We start from the raw sequence: 17,022 nt of genomic DNA on the forward strand, positions 1-17,022 counted from the left end.
GAGACCCATTTGGAACGTCCTTTGTCCTGTATAATGTGTCCTGTGAAGAATTTTATATTGTATTAGTTGTAAATTAGTATTTTTTATCATTCTGAATACATTTCAACATATATTTTTCCAGAACATGTGATTAGTGGTGATGTCCAGATGAGCTTCCCATTTAGAGATCGGAAGGCTCACTGTGTGATCAACATTGGAAATTAAAATGTAGATCTTTTTCCCTGAGATATCAATAAATCATTCTATTGCTGGCGAAGTTTGCTTCTGGATAGGAGTATTCTTAGTTTTTGCATTAAGTATTGACTTTAGTTGTTGGTATTCTAAGAAATTGGCACTAGTGATTTCATAGTGGGACACTAATTCTTCAAAAGAGGTCAACTTGTCTCTTGTGAGTGAGTGGAGTGCGGTAGAAGAGATGTTATTTGCCTTAACGTTAAGTGGTAGCACTATAGATTTTGTCAGGTTAATACAGTATTTTGAAATTTCTAAGAATTCATCTATGAGGCTGATAGTTGTGAAACAATACACAATACCTTTAAATATGTATACTGCAACATTGCCTTTTCATTCACAGAGCAATTAATAGACAAAAATCAATAAGATTGACAGATTTGAGATTTGATTTGAATGTTAATAATTGAATATATGTTCTGTTTTGTTGACCATTTTATTTCTACATTTCTGTAACAATTACAGCCAAAATTACATCAAACACGTGCAACAGTTGAAATAATCAGACTGTTTAAAAAAACAAAGAAATGATATAACATTATTTACTTTGCAAATGTAATTAGCACATTTCTGTTAGTAAAGTATTTTATACTATGCAGATGATGAACTGTACAGGTTCAAAAATAAAGAATGTTACAAAGGTCAGTCCTGTGCCAGAAACAATATATATAAAACCATTACCAATGGCACTGATCATTTTAGTTTATCTTTGACAAGAAAGTTAATTTTATTCAATATCAAAATAATGATGAATATTTACATGCAATACATACTGCATCTTAACTAGCCACTGTCAATTTAAATTAACGGTTTACAGAAATGATAAATTAACTAAATTAGCATGAACTGACTATTAAAGTAACTGGTGGCTTGCTGTGTTCTTCAAGTAGAAAACTTTAGCAATAATAGTCAGCACCAAATGGGCACTTGATGAGCAACCACAGGTACTAAGTAGGCCTGTTATTAGAATTTAGAGATTTTCACAAATGCTAATCACAGTTTATGTAGTCAGGTAACCAAAAAAAACAATCTAATGCTTTAGATACCAGTACCTAAAAATGACCACTAGTCATTACCAATATGTACAACTGGCTACGGACAATAACAGCAGGACACCACTCACACCGGAAACGCCAGTGTTCTTGTATAAGTAGCCAACAGTTATCACAGAGATCAAGAAGCAACAAATAGAACCTAATAACTAATTAATAATAACCATCAGTAAATACTAGTAGCCAACAGTAACAGTTTAACAGAAAAACATATATGGTGCTAATATGCAGCCACCAGAAATTACAAACATGTGCAATTACAGATTAATACTTAGAGGCCAGATAAGCCTCCAGCAGCAAGAATCCAATAGCTTCTAGTAGGCACTGGTAGATTATATGGCTACCAGCTGATTACTGTTATTTACGTTGCTGTCACTGGTTAACAGTATATGCAGTTGGTCAATGGTTACTGGTAGCCACCACCAGTAACAGCCCAGCTATCCACCAGCTGAGGTGTAGACAGTTTAAAATGTGTAAGTGTATCACACACTCCTGTTTAGTAAGAGTGGGTGGATCCAGGGGGCCACCCAGCGCTGCCTGATCGACTCTGATTTGCTGGCTGCATGAGACCCTCACTGCTGATTGGTCCATGGAGAGCAGCACATGGTGAGTGAGAGGGGCTTAGATCGCCACATCCAACAGTCCACAAACATGGATACTGGCTAAACAGAAACATACCAACATAGATGTTTACATTCTGCAAGATCAGTGTTGCCCACAGATTGTGATTTATTTAAAATTATTATATAAGGAAGTAAAAAAAAAAGCTCGCCTAGAGCTGTGAGGAGCAGGAGGTTGTGAAGAAGGAGCGCTGGTTGTCAGAGGAAGGGATGTTGAGGAGAAGGAGGAGGAAGAGGAGGAGGTTGTACGAGGGGAGGAGCTGCTCCATCCATCTGTTAACACCTGAATACCTTCAGACAGGCAAACTAGACATATACAAAATCCTTTCACATTATGCAGTTACAGTTATTATGTTTCTACAGTGGCGGCCTAACAGAGCCATCAAGGTCATCTCTGGCCTAAAATACTCAGAAAAGTAAATAAAATGATTCTAATTTCATTTGTTACGTCCTGTTATGTCCTCCTGGTTGTATATTATGATAGTTTTTAATCTACCTTTGTTCATTTTATGTACAAAGACAAAACAAATAAACAAAGTATGAATCCAGTGTTACCTGAGGAGTGTGAGCGGTGTGGCAGGTAGGAGGGGGGGTAAGGTGTGTGTCGCCCTGGATAACTGTGATGTTTGTAACTGTGGTGGTGATGTGACGTCAAAGGGAGGCTACTTCCAAAAGTGAACGCTCCACCACCTCCACTCGAGCACAGTGACCAACCTGTCACAGCAGGAAAGTTCATCACAACATCACTACAGCATCTATTAACTCATTACTTATCTTATCTAGTAGTATCTAATTACAATACTCACATAATAGATACAGTATGCCATCACTTCCTGTGTTTTGCTTCCTAGCTTATGTCAATTAATTACATTAATCAGAGTTGTATTTTACGAAGTTCTGCCTAAGCTCTGTGTTTCAAACCCTTTCCCTGTTTCGTGTCCTGTGTTGAACTGTTTTCCTGCCTTGTGCAGTGAGTTGGTTAGTTGATAGTGTTTCCTTCCTTTGTCCTGCATACGTAGTGAATTTTAGTTTTAGCACCTCGTTTGTGATCTGCGCCTGATGTTATATCGGTAACATCATTCAAGCAGACGGTGGCACGTGTGTGTGTATGTGTGTGTTCACTGAGCAACATTGTTCCACCGCACAAACCTCCATGTAGTATGTGCATAGGTTCTGAGCTCCAGTTCTAAACCATGGCAGCTTGTTACATAAACATACAGCTACTGGACATGATTGGTTTGGTCACTTCTGTACTGACATGATGTATTTATTTTAATAACTGGTAAAACCATACACTATCATGGGGGTAGGAAAAGAATAAATACTACTTTCTTTTGACCAGCGACATTAAAACAGGTTCTGACTCACAGGACTGGATCCCGACGCGACCTTCGGGCTCCGGTAAACCCCGTCCCCCCGGGTTCCTAAGAAGAACAGAGCACATGGCATCAGAGAGCAGCCGGCATGTGGTTTCTGTATCTGTCTCACTTGACACCATCTCTCCAAACGAGTGAGACGCTGCAGCCCAGAGCATGTGATAATGACGCTCTAATCACCTGCTAGCGCTGGCTTCCTCTGGGATCCTGGTGAGAAACGCTGAGCGCTAAGTGTCTGCTGAGTGACACCACAGTAACTGGTTCCCGACCAGAGTCAATGAGAGCATGGTAATGAAAGATTGTCTGGACTAAAACTCCATCATTTACTGTTGTAATGTGACCTGTTTGCTAACAGACAGTACGTGTGAATACTTGTGACCAACCTGAGCACTGAGCAGAACCATGGAGTAGAACTGTAACTGTGTGAATAGAATAGACTAGAATAGAAAAGAATAGAATGGAAAAGAATAAACCTGCCAAGCTCTGGTCCATTTTCAGTTACAGTTCAGTGTTTTGATGACAGCACTGTAAAACAAGCGTCTGAGGGAAGTCCAGTACGTAGAGGTTTGGTCTTTACCTCTCTTTGGCGTCCAGGAAGGCTTTAGCAAATGGATTGTATTTGATCTTCAGAGCCGTGATCTGCACAAAAACACCAAAAGCACAGAATGACACAGAAACGACAGCAAACACTGTACGACATGGTTTACATGGACAATACAGTACGTATATGTTGACTTTTAGCCATTATAAAACAAAAACATATAAAATATATAAAAGAAAATAAATCCTGTCATAATCCTTTCCAAAATGTAGATGATTTTTATGTGACTGGAATGCCTCAAGAATGACATGAAAGCAACAATTGATTTTTTCTATTTCAACTTTTTATATGTAATAAAATCACATTTTGAAGCTCAGTGTCTAGTTTTTTCTATTATATTCTTTGCATATTTCATGTTTTGTCTTATTGTCTTATTCTAATGTTATTTTCTCTCCTGGGCTTGTGTTGGATTATATTTTCCATTCAGACATTCAGTTAAGTGCGCTGTATGGTGAGGATCCAGGGACAGCTGGAACGTGGACTCAATGTACTGTACCTCTTCATTCTGATAAGCAGTGACAGCGATGAACTGAGTTTCTTTGAAGGAGACATTAGAAACCAGGCGATGACGAGAGCCGACGCACACAATATGGAGCTGAGGCTCGTATTTATGAAGAGAGTTCAACATGATCTGAAGAGACAAAAATGGACGATTAGTCTCCCCAACATCAAGTGTTCAAGCTCCTTTTCATGCTACACATTGTCCAGTACCACACCACCAGTTGGTGCTGGTGCATCGTTTCTATCTACCTAGAGGCAGGTGATGAGGCCAGAGAGGTCCATGTTCGATTTGACTTGATATGTTATTATTTGGTCCCTCTGAAGTGTATTTACCAAGTTTGCTCTCGTTCACAGCTGCTCATATTTGTCATGTTTCTCATTTGTGTTGATCCCTAAAGTCCGGTGGAAACTGAACTTTTCTTTTCCTGTTTTGCTTCCCATGCTAAAGGCTTCATCAGTCCGTGAAGGAAGGAAGTGGAGGGAAAGAAGTTCATGAGAATGGATGAAGCATTTTGGTGGATGGTTACTTTGTTCACGTCATACCTGCTTAAACTCACCAACAGCTTTTGTTTCTGAACTCTCAGCTGTAAGTTTGAAAAAGTCCAAACAACTCTGTACTTTTGAATAATAAAAGAACTAACAAATGAAAGCCAGTCTGTCGGTGTGTCTGTCTGCAGGAGAGTTGGTGGAGTGGAGCCATCTTTGTCTTTTGGCCCAAACACTTTTATCCATCTGTCTTTTCTCTCCATCAGCCCCCCCTTTCCCCCTCGCTAACGAGGCCCAATTAACCAATCCGAGTTCTTCAGACGGACACACAAAAACAAACAGTTTTCTATTCAGATTGAGAGGCTGGCTTCACATCTGACCCCGGTGGTGCGTGTGTGTGTTTACCCTGGCAGTGCCCACATTAGCTGGAGTGTGTGTGGGCTCTTTTTGAATATAGTTTACCTCTTTCTGTCTCTCGTCCATCTGAAGCATGATGGGTAAATTAATTTCCCAGTAAAAAACATAATTACCATAATGTACAAATAAGCTGAGCAATTATTTCATTATGGCTGAGCTCTCTGTTCCAACTCTGCATTACTGCCCAGTATGTGTGTGTGTCATATTTGGACAGGGATAATGGGGTAAATATAAACAACATTATTGCCAATTTTGTAGTGCTGCATATGTGTGTGTCGGCCTCTCTGAGTGGTGAACGGCTCTCGACAGGAAGTACATTAAACTGCTGCCGGCCAATTAAGAGCTGTTTATCCCGTTCCCGTGGTTACGAGGGGGCGAACAGGTGAAGTGAGCGAGGAGAGGGACTGAAGTGGCTAATTAGAGGCGGTAGTCTCTCGCCCACTCCAGTCTATACAGAGGAGTAGAGCCAAAGACAAAACAAGAGATGAAAGATTAGCAGACGAAGATAAGTTCTCGACATGAGGAGCAGGATAATGGAGTGAAAGAGGAGGAGGAGAAGAAGAAGAAAGGAGGAGACGGGAATGATGCTGAGTGAAGGATAATCACAAAAGGAGTTAAAGGAGAAGGGGAAAGAAAAAAGAAATAAAAAAACAAATGATGGACAAGAAGAAAAGGCGAAAGACAAGGACAGAAAAAGGCAAGAGCCCTAATGAATAAAATAAGGAGCTATAAAATAACAAAGAAAAATTAACAGTAAGAAAATTGATACACAGCGGCCGTAAGCTCCTTAACTACATCCTAATGCACAGATCAGTACAACTGTAAAAAAGAAATCATCATTATAAAACAACAGTGTTCAGACAGATTTGTGATGGGTAAACTGCATTTGTTTTGATGAGTCTCAGTCCACCTGTGGAGGACATTAGAAAAGCAAAGATGCATATACTGTATGGAGGCATTAAGTTACTAAACACTTTGTGCTGGTCTTTAGTTCCGGTGTGACGCTGTTTGCTCCAGTGATCACAGCAACCGCAGGACACTCCATAGTCACAGGACCACAACTCAACCTGACGCTGAAGTCAAGCTGTAGTTTAAGTTGTTGGATGAGTTTCCAACGAAGCGTGAAGACAGAGTGTCTGTGGTGACAACACTGCTGTGGTAAAACCTGGGCTGACTACACATACTTCAGTAAAGAACCATTTCACATGCTCAGTCTTTTATTGGGAGCGTTTGCTGTTGTGTCATAATAAAATTCCTGAGTGTGACCCTGGCCTGAGACTCTGCAGACTGCTGGTGACTTCTGCTGGTAATGTAAAGGTGGGTGGGTGAGTAGGGTGAATGTACCTGTCCTCCCCCGTTGACCTTGTTGGTGAGTTTTACTTTGTTAAAGGTCACAGCCGCCTTCATCCAATGGGCTCCAAAGTTTGGTGAGTCAGGGTGAATGTAGATTCCCCCGTGACCCCGGTGACCCTCCCCTCGACCCTCAGCCCGGCCAGCCGCCACCCACTCCCCGTTCACAAACTTCCAGCGGCAGCTGTCGGCCGGCACAAAGTCCAGCAGGAAGGAGTACATGGAGCTGGGGTCCAGACCAGAGACACTGACCTTCAGAACGGGGAACATGCGTCTGCACACAGACACACATCCAGAGCTTATAAGAACAATGAGGCACATGCTTCTTCTTTAAGTCAGTAATAGACTATACAAACAGATACAACCTAGGGTTGTGTTAACAGACTGATTTTACTCTAGCTGGTTGGAGCTGGATCCACACAAACAGAGCACTTTCCATCAGTAACAGCAGCTGAAGTGCTTCTGCAGGTGTGAATGGAGTGTTTTCCCACCACAGGGCGCGACTGGTCAACGCGCCTCGGCTCGGCCAAACGAGACAAAACACACAGCGAGCTAACGCTAACGACGGCTATCGACGCTAATGAATAACCCCGGTTAATAGGAGGCATCAGGAGAAAATGTATTCAGGAACAAAGTGTCCACGCTTCACAGGAAATATTCACCTATTTCAATTATAATGCTTCACTGTCATAGTACAAGTTTAAAAAACCTTTACAGAATAAAAAAAACGCACTTTGATTTGTTTCATTTTACTTTTCCTAAATATTTTGTTGTTGTTTATATTTATTCCTGTATTATGACAGCCTTAGGCTTATGAGGCACCAGTGATCCACAACCTTCTCTCCATATTGCTCCTGCTTCATGCATTCAACTTACATGAGGTTAATGTTACAACTCTTAATAAAATTAATTATCTGAAAACAGACGATTAACTTTTCTTTACTCTGGATTTTTAGAAGAAGAATTTTAAAAATGTATTTGTTATCCCATCTGTTACACTGTCACACAGAAATTGCATGTAACCTATCAGCTGGGGAAGCAGTGAGCGCCCGGGGAGCTAGTGCGAGGTGTCTTACTCAAAGACATGCCTACTGTAAAGCGGGACCCTGTGCTTCTCAAGTGATACTGAGGTATAGTTTTTATTATTATTATTATTATTATTATTATTATTATTATTATTATTATTATTATTATTATTATTGTTATTATTATTATTATTATTATTAGTAGTAGTAGTAGTAGTAGTAGTAGTAGTAGTAGTAGTAGTAGTATTATTAGTATTGTTATTGTTACTGTTATAAACCGGACTGGATGTTGTTATATCTCTAAAGTGAGATGTCTCTCTAAATATACGCCTTTATAATAGGGTTTCAAATCACAGCAGAGATCATTATCAACCGCTGTCAATCAATAAGGTGTGTACCACCTCATCTTACTAATCCAGGACTTCACTGCCTCCAAACAATATACCTGCTTTTATAAACCGCTTTGATCCAGATGTGATCATAGTGGGGCAGAACTCAGAACGACTATAGCTTGTGTATTATAAACAGTTTGAAGCAGGATCACAGTCTGACGTGTCAAACAGTATCTACGCTACCGTCCGTTCTTGGTGACAATCATCTCGTTGGTGATGTGTTGGAACTTCCTCCACAGCTCGGCATCCTCCAAGGTCACCCTCAGCTCCCTCTCTGTGGGGTCCCCCTTCTCCCGGCCGGCCTGCAGCTCACTCTCCACGGCGCTGAGCAGCCGAGACATGCAGCGTTCTGCGGAGCCGGGGCTGCAGGCTGTCCCTTCGGTACCGATGGCAGCACCGACGGTCCGGTCGGTGGAGGACACCGACCCAGAATCCCCGTCCTCCTGTAAGCCCTCTACCTTCATCTAGAAACAGAAAAACATCAGAATATGAGGAGTGCTTATAGCCAGGACAGTAAAAAGCAGTTAACAGTAGTATGAATTTGTCATGGTGTAATTAAAGTTAGGACAAACATGCTATTCTACAGTAATATACGTGCACAGACATGAAATATTTACATTATATGGGGGATGGAAAAATACAACAGAAAAACAGAGCATACAAGAAAAGGTCAGGGGTCACTGTTCAGTAGGATGTTCATATGTGTGCGTGTGTGTACTGTATGAAAACTCACTGGCCACTTTATTAGGTACACCTGTACAGAGCGTGCTGGAGTCACACTAAGGCAATCATAGTAGCAGAGGGTGGAAAATGTGACGGCACATTACATTGTTTTTCTTTTCTTTTTTGTTAAATTTAAATTTTAACTAATTTTAGGAAAAAGAAATTTTTTGGAAAAACCCAGATGTATTTTATAAACATAAACAAACAAACAACAAACACAAAATGTACTGTATGTAGTATGTACTGTAACAAAAAAAAGGCCCTTTGCATGTATTTTATTCTACTGTAGTCTGTATCCATATGTGTGATGGACTAATGCAGCTAGACCCTTTCAATTAGAAGCGACGCTTGGATCAAAACCTCCTTATAAAACAGTCAATAGTTTAAAATTATAGTTTCTCAAATTGGTGGATTATTTTTCAATCCCATGTCCTAATCAAACTAAAGCGGGCTTTTCTTTTCTATATGTTTGGTGTGACCTGCTGCTTCCACTCATTAGTACAGTTTAAATCTTTGTTCGGATAGTTGGAAAAAACAGTTTGGAGGTTAAAGGTCTTTATTATTGTTAAAAGTTATGCTGAGCCAACAATGTTTAACCTTAATAAAATATTTCATTGCTTTGATAAATTGTGTTCTATTAACATCAGAACTTTAAAATTACAAATAGTATTTATGTGGACGCACGACTGGAGCTTCTGAAATGTCTTGCCTGTATTTAATACGCATCTGCTGATTAAAGCACTAAAATCTAATTATTTAAAATTTCAGCAAATAAATATTCAGATAATATTTTAATTTTTGTATTTTGAGCTTTCTGTAAAACATGACGTCTGTACACCTGAACGTGGTGTATTTTGAAAAATAGTTTCATGAAATAAATGCACAACAACAAGTGCTGGAATTGGAAAGAAGATTTATGGTTAAAGATACAATCAAAGGTAAACAAAGAATAATAAAATATATTAGTGTAAAGAATTTTGTACGTATATATTATATAAATAAAGGTTAAAGACAGTATAAAAAATATATAATAAAAATAAATTATGTCACGTTTATGCAATTATTGAAAATTTCAATAATAAATGCAGGGTTTTAAAGTTTCAAGTATTTAATCTTCAGGTTTTTAATAGCATTCAACAAATATGACAGTTTTACAAAGAAAATGTAAGATGAAACAAAGAAAACAGAGTAATAGAAGAACTGCAAGAATAAATAACATACCTGCTGCAAAAGTCGAATAATCCCCAAATTAAGTGTAATTGAAAATGATATTAGAAGCAGGTTGTCTTTGTAAGGTGAAGCAGCTCAGCCTCGAACTGAACACATCAGATATAATCAGAGGATTTCAATGTCACTTTAGCTCTCTCTCTCACTTACTCTCTCTCTCCCTCTCACAGCATATCTGGCTCGACCGCACAATCCTACAACCACTGGGGCTGTGGTGGCCTATAACGATGTAGAAGCACAGCCAATACTAAGGAGCAGTTTAAAAACAATCTGAGTCAATATAAGCAGTTAGATTAGTAATGTGATGGCTTCACTAAACACCCAACCAACCAGCTGTTCAAACTGATTTTGCTATTTCAGAATGAACTTACCAGAGTCAGACCCAATAAGACATGCGAACATGGGTTTTACTGTTAGTGGACAGGTGCCACATGATCACATCACACAAGAAGCATTGGTTGGACAGACACAGATGTCTGCCTGCAGTCTGCCAGGTCAGTGTGTGGACATGTCTGGGTGGAATCCACTGCCTCTGTCCACATCAGCACCACAGCAAACACTGACTGAAGAATTATAACTTAAACATCCACAACGAACAACAGAGCTGAGAATTAGTACAAATGAATTTATTTAGTAAATCTATTGGCTAGTACCACAAACATGGGTTTTTAAAGAAATCAGCCTTCCTGATGGACGTTTAAATGTCATACAAGTGATGAAAAGCACAACAAGCTGTTCACATCAGCATGTAATGGAGAATAGGTCAAATCCTAAAGGCACCACAGCGACATATGATCCATGGACCAATGCTGCAGCCTTTAAAAGGGAGTGTGTACGTCCAAGTGTGTTTTAATCAGTGGCCAGGGAGGGTGGAGATTACAGGCTTTACAGATTTAACAGGCAGAGCGACGATGGAATCGAGGGCCAGGTAACGTCACACAGCAAGGAACACATGTTTACCTTCATACGGAGTCCTGGTTGACGTGTTTGAAGATCAACATCTTCAACGGCATGACAAACTTCAGAATGCAGTTTCTCAAACTGATGAATAAATATTTATTAAAGTAACTAAACCCAACAGGCAGTTTAACGTTGAAACATAGTTGAACGTTAATTTAAAAGTATTTTCTTAACCTTTTTACAACCATCAGCATTCAACGTTTTTCAATGTTGCATCAACGTCACAACAATAACTGAAATTATTTCAACCATATTTTGACATTGAAGGTCAGTTGACGGTTGGTTGTGTGCCTGCTGGGAAGTAATTAATAAAATGACAACTGAAATGTTAATTAAAGCCTTACAGAGAAAATAATGAACATTTTTCTGAGATGAAGTTTTGAAATGGTTGGACCACAGACTGCAGGAAACGGGTGAGGAGTTAGCACAGAACTGGGTTCATACGTACTAAGCAGCAGCATCATTCGTCCTTTTCAGTGGCCGTGCACCAACTAATGCAGGTCTTCATAAAATGGGGGGTTTATATCTGCTTTTACTTTTATGATTAATGCAGCTCTTTTTCTGTTTAATTATTTTAGTAATCAACAACTAAAAAGGGTATTTTGCTCATTCTTCTGTGAAGCAGCATTAAAATATAAATAATAAAAAAAAACTAGCTCTAGTGTCCTGACCATGAAGCACAATTCAAAATGAATCCAGATCTAGTAAGGACAGAGAAACTGACTCCAAGTTGCTGGTAGAACAAACAGGAACCCGTTACGATGACAAACATCAACTGTAGAAGAGGAGAGGACAGGTCATCCAGTGATGTTTAAGGCCTCAGTCCCACAGCACAGGGAGCACTTACTACTCAGACAGTAAGTGACTCAGATCTATACACACATTGAAAATAATTTGATGACAGCGTCCCTGAAACACAAAGAGGAGAAATTACAACAGTGTCTGCATAGAAAAAGCAACAAACAGTAACAACTGCCTCAGTGTGCACGTGTACTGTACATCCTCAGCTTTTAATCTCATCCAGCATCTAGATTCTTTAACTCTGACATGAGCCTCTGCTGTTTGCAGGACAATATAACCATTAGCCCACAGGCAAAGAGGGTGATAAAAGCCAGAGTGATAGTGTCACAGTCCTTAGCCCGTCCCTGCCTGTTTCAGCTACTTTTGATTCTCCTTCACTCATGCTCCTGACTCTGGCCACACCTTCTCTCTGATCTTCCCCTCTGCCACCATACTAGCACTGACTGACTCATTCCATTCACCTGTGCCACCCCCTCTGCATTTGCTCATATATTCCACCTCATTCACTTGCCCACTGCTAATTCCTCGATTACCAGGCAATGTTACCCGGTCAGTCTCACCAGGTCTTGGATTTCTTTTTGATTGGTCTAGTGACGGCAAACTCAAAGTCCTGTGATGCACTGAGGAACTCCGACACGGGCTGAAATCGACACACTGCTCGACACCATTTGACACAGTCAGGACATCGACTGTTCTGCTTCATGACATCTGCTGGTTGTGTATGAGAACTGCATGAGAGCAGACTGACCATCAAACCCTTACTGATTCATGGTTGTTCAAGATCACAGTCCATGTTTTATTCTCAAATCAAATGTGTGTAATTGTGCTCTTCTATAATAATAAATCAGTAGCCTTGATATGGCAAATATGTTTGATAGTCAGATGTTATTGAACCTGTATTTACTGCTTGATTTTTATTGTGATCTGTCAAAATGTAGTTGTAGTTTTTAATTACAGTTTGGACTTTTCATAAATATATGAATAAATATGTGAAACATGTCTATCTTATAGATGTTAAGTCCACTTGCAATGTTTATAAAGGTTTGATATACTGAAACAACCAGCCCATTTAAACTGCAGGTAAGCAGCCCGGCAGTCACATGACATATCAACGTATCACTCGCATTGGTCACATGATTTGATACCTGCTCAATGTGCTACTCTGTGACACTTCCACTTCAAAAGATCGATGCTGTGTTGAGGGAAACTGCTGGAGTTGGACATCTCTAGTTCAAACTGCTTTGTTTAGTTTTGAGTCCTGATTTCCTTACCTTACCGGGTGTTTTAGCCATGCGTTCTTAGTGTTTTTCCTCCTGGCCTCTAAGTTAGTTATTGGTTACAGGAGTGTTTTTGATTGTCTCGTGTCTTGCTGGCATTAATTAAATCATGAAGTGCTTGTCATTAGTGGGTTTTCTTTGGGTCCAAACAGACATTCAATGTCTTGGTCTTCCATTTTTTGGCAGAACAACCATGTACATGTCAATCAACTTTTGGACTGTGTGGATGTTACCTGGCGAAGGGAATGTATGACAGGCCATACCTGGAACAAACAGCAACAGTTAGACAGGAGAAACCACCACACGCCTGTTCATGTGTGTGTGTGTTTTACCAGGTGAAGGCCAGAAACTGAAGGATGACAAAGAGCAGAGCCAAGCCGTTACTCTTCCACTAGAACAGAGTCAAAAAGAGGCACGATGAAAGGACCTTTGTGTGTGAGATGCTTTCAGCTTGACTCAACATGCTGACGAGTTGGATATTTGTGTATTGAGCATCTTACCCAGAAGGCAGCACACAGTGTGAGCACCAGGCAGACCTGCAAACCGAGAGGACAGGGAAGTGAGTACTGCAGTGACCTAACAAGTCAGTAGGACACAACACGTAGTGGCAGTAGGTAGTATTTACTAGAGAGGAACAAAATGAACTCTTCAGGAGTACTTCAGATTTAAACCTGCTACTTTCAGGCTTTCCTTTTTATGTCTGCAGATTTGTGCGAATCCTGTAAAATCTGAGCGTTAATTCAAAATCTTTCTCAATTAGCTCTTATTGCTACAGCTCTACCTTGTCTTCCAGACCTCATAGCTCCTTGTAATTTTCTCTCAGAGCTGCTTCACTGCTGGTTCTAGATAAATGGGAGGCAGAGCCTTTAGCCAACAAGCCCCTCAGTAGAACCAGCTGGGTTCTGGTTCTATTTTAGGAACAGGCTTAGAACTTTCTTCTGTGGTAAAGCTGCTAGTCAGAGATGCTTCGGGTCCCCATCCTAGCATCTAAGATGAATAAGATCTTAACATCTGCTACAGACTCAGGCCATGCCCACCTCTGAGCCTGGTTCTGCTGAAGGTAGGTTGCCTTCTGTTTGCTGAAGTAGAATTTGTTGAGTTTTTTTTCAGTGCTTTGTGTTCTCTACGGTCTTAAGTCTACACTGTAAAGTGCCACAAGATTGTTTGTTGTGAAATGGCGTCACATAAATACATGTCATTTTTGTTCTTACCAGCATGATGATTGTGGCAAGAGCGCGCTCCTTAGCACACATCGTCTTTAGCTGCTTCCATGGACCCATCAGGAACATGGTGCTAAAGATAACAGTAAAAACATTACATACAAAAGAGTTTAAAATTTTAACCTATCAGGCTGAAACTGTGCACAGTATATTAATACTTTGCAAAGACTTTAACAGAACAATATAAAAATAGTAAGAAATGTAGAATGGTTTAAATATGTCAAAACTGAAGATGAAAATGCAGATTCAGATGTAAAAAGATGTTGTTACAACACAAAGCCACAATAATGAGAGCAATATTATGTCTGTTAAAACCAAACAAGATGCTGACCTAAGTTGTGTCACAAAGTAGGAGGAGAATAGTGTAGTACTTTCACAAGACTTGTGTGTCAGAAGATGCCAATCGTTGAGATTTTCGGTAAACTAAATAATACATTTGTTGCCATCCTTTTGACCTTGTGTCTGTGTAGTAGTTACCTGGCCAGAGCAAGGATGTTTCCCACACTATAGAGGACAGCGAACACAGCAAGACCAGCACCTGGGATCCACAACATACATGTACCCTGTGTACAGAGAAAAGGCAGCTTGTTACCATGAACACAGACAGTAAACTGGTTACTGCAAAAACAAAAAGATGATCGCTGCAACACATACACAGTGAGGAAGACTTAACCAGTGTCACTGTGGATACAAAAAGAGACCATGAACACGGAGTGAGACGCAGAGAGAAAAGAAAGAAAAGTCACCATAGAACAAGAGAAAAAGACAGCTAAGCTGTGACACTGGAGACAGAGACAGACCACCACCACTGTTGTGGCATAAGCATACCAGAAACTGTATGGCAAACAGAAGTCAAAAAAACACTTACCTTGTTTACAGGCATAAAAGGTTCGGACATTCAGGTTGCTACCATGGAAACAGAACAGACAAGCAAGACCCCAGAAACAGAAGGAAGGACAACATACAGGAAAGTTGAACAGGAAGACAGACACTTGAAAACAGAAGAAGAGACTGTTGCCATTGATACGAACATGAACCAAAAGACAGGAAAGACTTAAGTGTAGATACAGAACGTTGCCATAGAGAAAGATAGTATTGTTACAATAGAAATTATCAAAAACTCACCAGGATGGAGCACACCCCACCCAGAATGAAGCAGAGGAGGAAACCTTTCATCCGTGTCCCCCAGGACAGCGTTGATGCCTGATTGGCTCTCTGCAGAGATGACACCATCACCACAAGTTTTATATGTTTTAGTAAAAAAACAGCCAAAAGCACACATGAAAACTCAACTTAACCTAAATAAAGTTGCAGTTGAGTGCATCTGTAACTACATGTCAATACAATAAACAACAAATCAGAGAACTGTTGGTACAGTAGACCGGGGAGTATTTTTCAGAACATGAAGGTTAGTTTTTTAACGATTAAAACACACACAGATACAAACTGTAGCACAGCAGTAAATATGTCAGTAAGATATCTTACACCCTGACAAAAACAATGTGTTGCCTGTGGTGTGTTGGCTTAGTGTGTAAGCCGTCTAGTAAATAAAGTGATCTGTGGATGGGATGGGACCTGCAGGTATGTTCACAATAAAGACACAAAGCAAAGAGGTCCCTTTAAGCTAAAAGAAATATTGACACAGTCTCATCTCACTGAGCAGGTTCACTTTAAAACTTTACACATTTACTATCTGTTGAAGTAGAAGAAATAACAACTACATGTAAAGTGTTTTTCAAAATAAATTAAGCAAGCTGTCTAAACTGACTGGCTCATTATTTTAAAGATGCCTATTATTATGTAATGTGAACCAATTCAGTTTCTCAATTCAAACTATATGACTGCAAAGAGTCTTGATTACAATAGTAAGTTAAAGCTATATTCTGTAAGTATATGAAAATGTGTTTTTTTTTATAATGACATGAAACAGAAAAACGTAGTCAATACTCTCAGAGACTTTATTCAGAGATAACTAGGATTAAGATACCAATGAATAGATTATGAGATTTAATTATTTAACTTTTTTAACATTTAAAAAAATGTAAGTAATGTTAAAAATGTAAAATTATTCATAGTTATATATTGTCAAAAGCCGTTTTAGTTTAATCATATACTGTACATTTGTCAAAATGAAAAACTGGTTCTCATTGTGTTTTGATATAATTACGTACAATTAAGTGCATGTGAATTTATTTAGAACCTTAATCAAAGAATAATGTGTATGAAAATATGAATTTAGGTAGGTTTGATTTACCGCAAAAAACAACTGCGCTAACATAGCAGAAGCCAACATAGCTGATGTAGTATGCGTCACTTCACACCGGTCATTCCCTTACTAACAGCAGGAACACAGAAGCAAGCGTGCTAACATGCTAACAACAACAGATGCTAGGCGTTTACCTCGAGTATCCCTGTCCCGTCCGCGTTCCCATCGTCCTGGCCGCTCAGCACCCGTTTTAACTTATCCATAGACCCCAGCTTACGGCCTGACAATTAGGGAAACAGTTGGCGACTTTGCAGGAGCCTCTCAGGTGGCTGTACTCAGGTGTAGCGGTCCACTGTTTACTGTTGGGTGGAGAACTTCAACTAAAAGGGAGGCAGCGCTTCAACAGGTGCGGAACTTCCGCCTGCAGTACCACCTTTGACCACCATGCTTTTTTTTATAGGGGCGCTGTTTCCCCTTTGTCCGCATGGATACAATTTTTGTATATTAATATTTACTTGTGGTATTATTAGAGTAGAAGAGTTTTCAATTTGAGTAAA

At 39.7% G+C, this 17,022-nt stretch overlaps 2 protein-coding genes across 4 annotated transcripts; both read right to left on the minus strand.

Moving 5' to 3' along the window:
- Positions 1-668: 668 nt before the first annotated feature.
- tbx19 (T-box transcription factor 19) lies at positions 669-10,456 on the minus strand. 3 transcript variants are annotated; one of them, XM_029137227.3, is made up of 9 exons: positions 9,996-10,456; positions 8,235-8,515; positions 6,629-6,908; positions 4,377-4,511; positions 3,857-3,918; positions 3,272-3,327; positions 2,459-2,617; positions 2,056-2,176; positions 669-1,945 (listed from the first exon to the last, which is right to left on the minus strand). In XM_029137227.3, exons 2-9 carry the CDS (start codon positions 8,513-8,515, stop codon positions 1,780-1,782), a joined length of 1,260 nt encoding a protein of 419 aa, XP_028993060.1. In that variant the 5' UTR covers positions 9,996-10,456; the 3' UTR covers positions 669-1,779. The 3 variants fall into 3 exon arrangements, with proteins under 3 accessions (XP_028993060.1, XP_028993051.1, XP_028993042.1); XM_029137218.3 differs by having other exon boundaries at positions 2,056-2,194; XM_029137209.3 differs by having other exon boundaries at positions 2,056-2,209.
- Positions 10,457-10,606: 150 nt separating this feature from the next.
- On the minus strand, positions 10,607-16,885 carry LOC114847464 (vesicle transport protein SFT2B-like). Its single transcript, XM_029137256.3, has 8 exons — positions 16,660-16,885; positions 15,385-15,474; positions 14,737-14,822; positions 14,251-14,332; positions 13,540-13,575; positions 13,372-13,430; positions 13,273-13,302; positions 10,607-11,870 (listed from the first exon to the last, which is right to left on the minus strand). The coding sequence occupies exons 1-8, from the start codon at positions 16,726-16,728 to the stop codon at positions 11,834-11,836; spliced, it is 489 nt and encodes a 162-aa protein (XP_028993089.1). The 5' UTR covers positions 16,729-16,885; the 3' UTR covers positions 10,607-11,833.
- Positions 16,886-17,022: the final 137 nt, after the last annotated feature.

The sequence above is a fragment of the Betta splendens genome, chromosome 2, assembly GCF_900634795.4.
Source record: "Betta splendens chromosome 2, fBetSpl5.4, whole genome shotgun sequence".
NCBI lineage: Eukaryota > Metazoa > Chordata > Actinopteri > Anabantiformes > Osphronemidae > Betta > Betta splendens.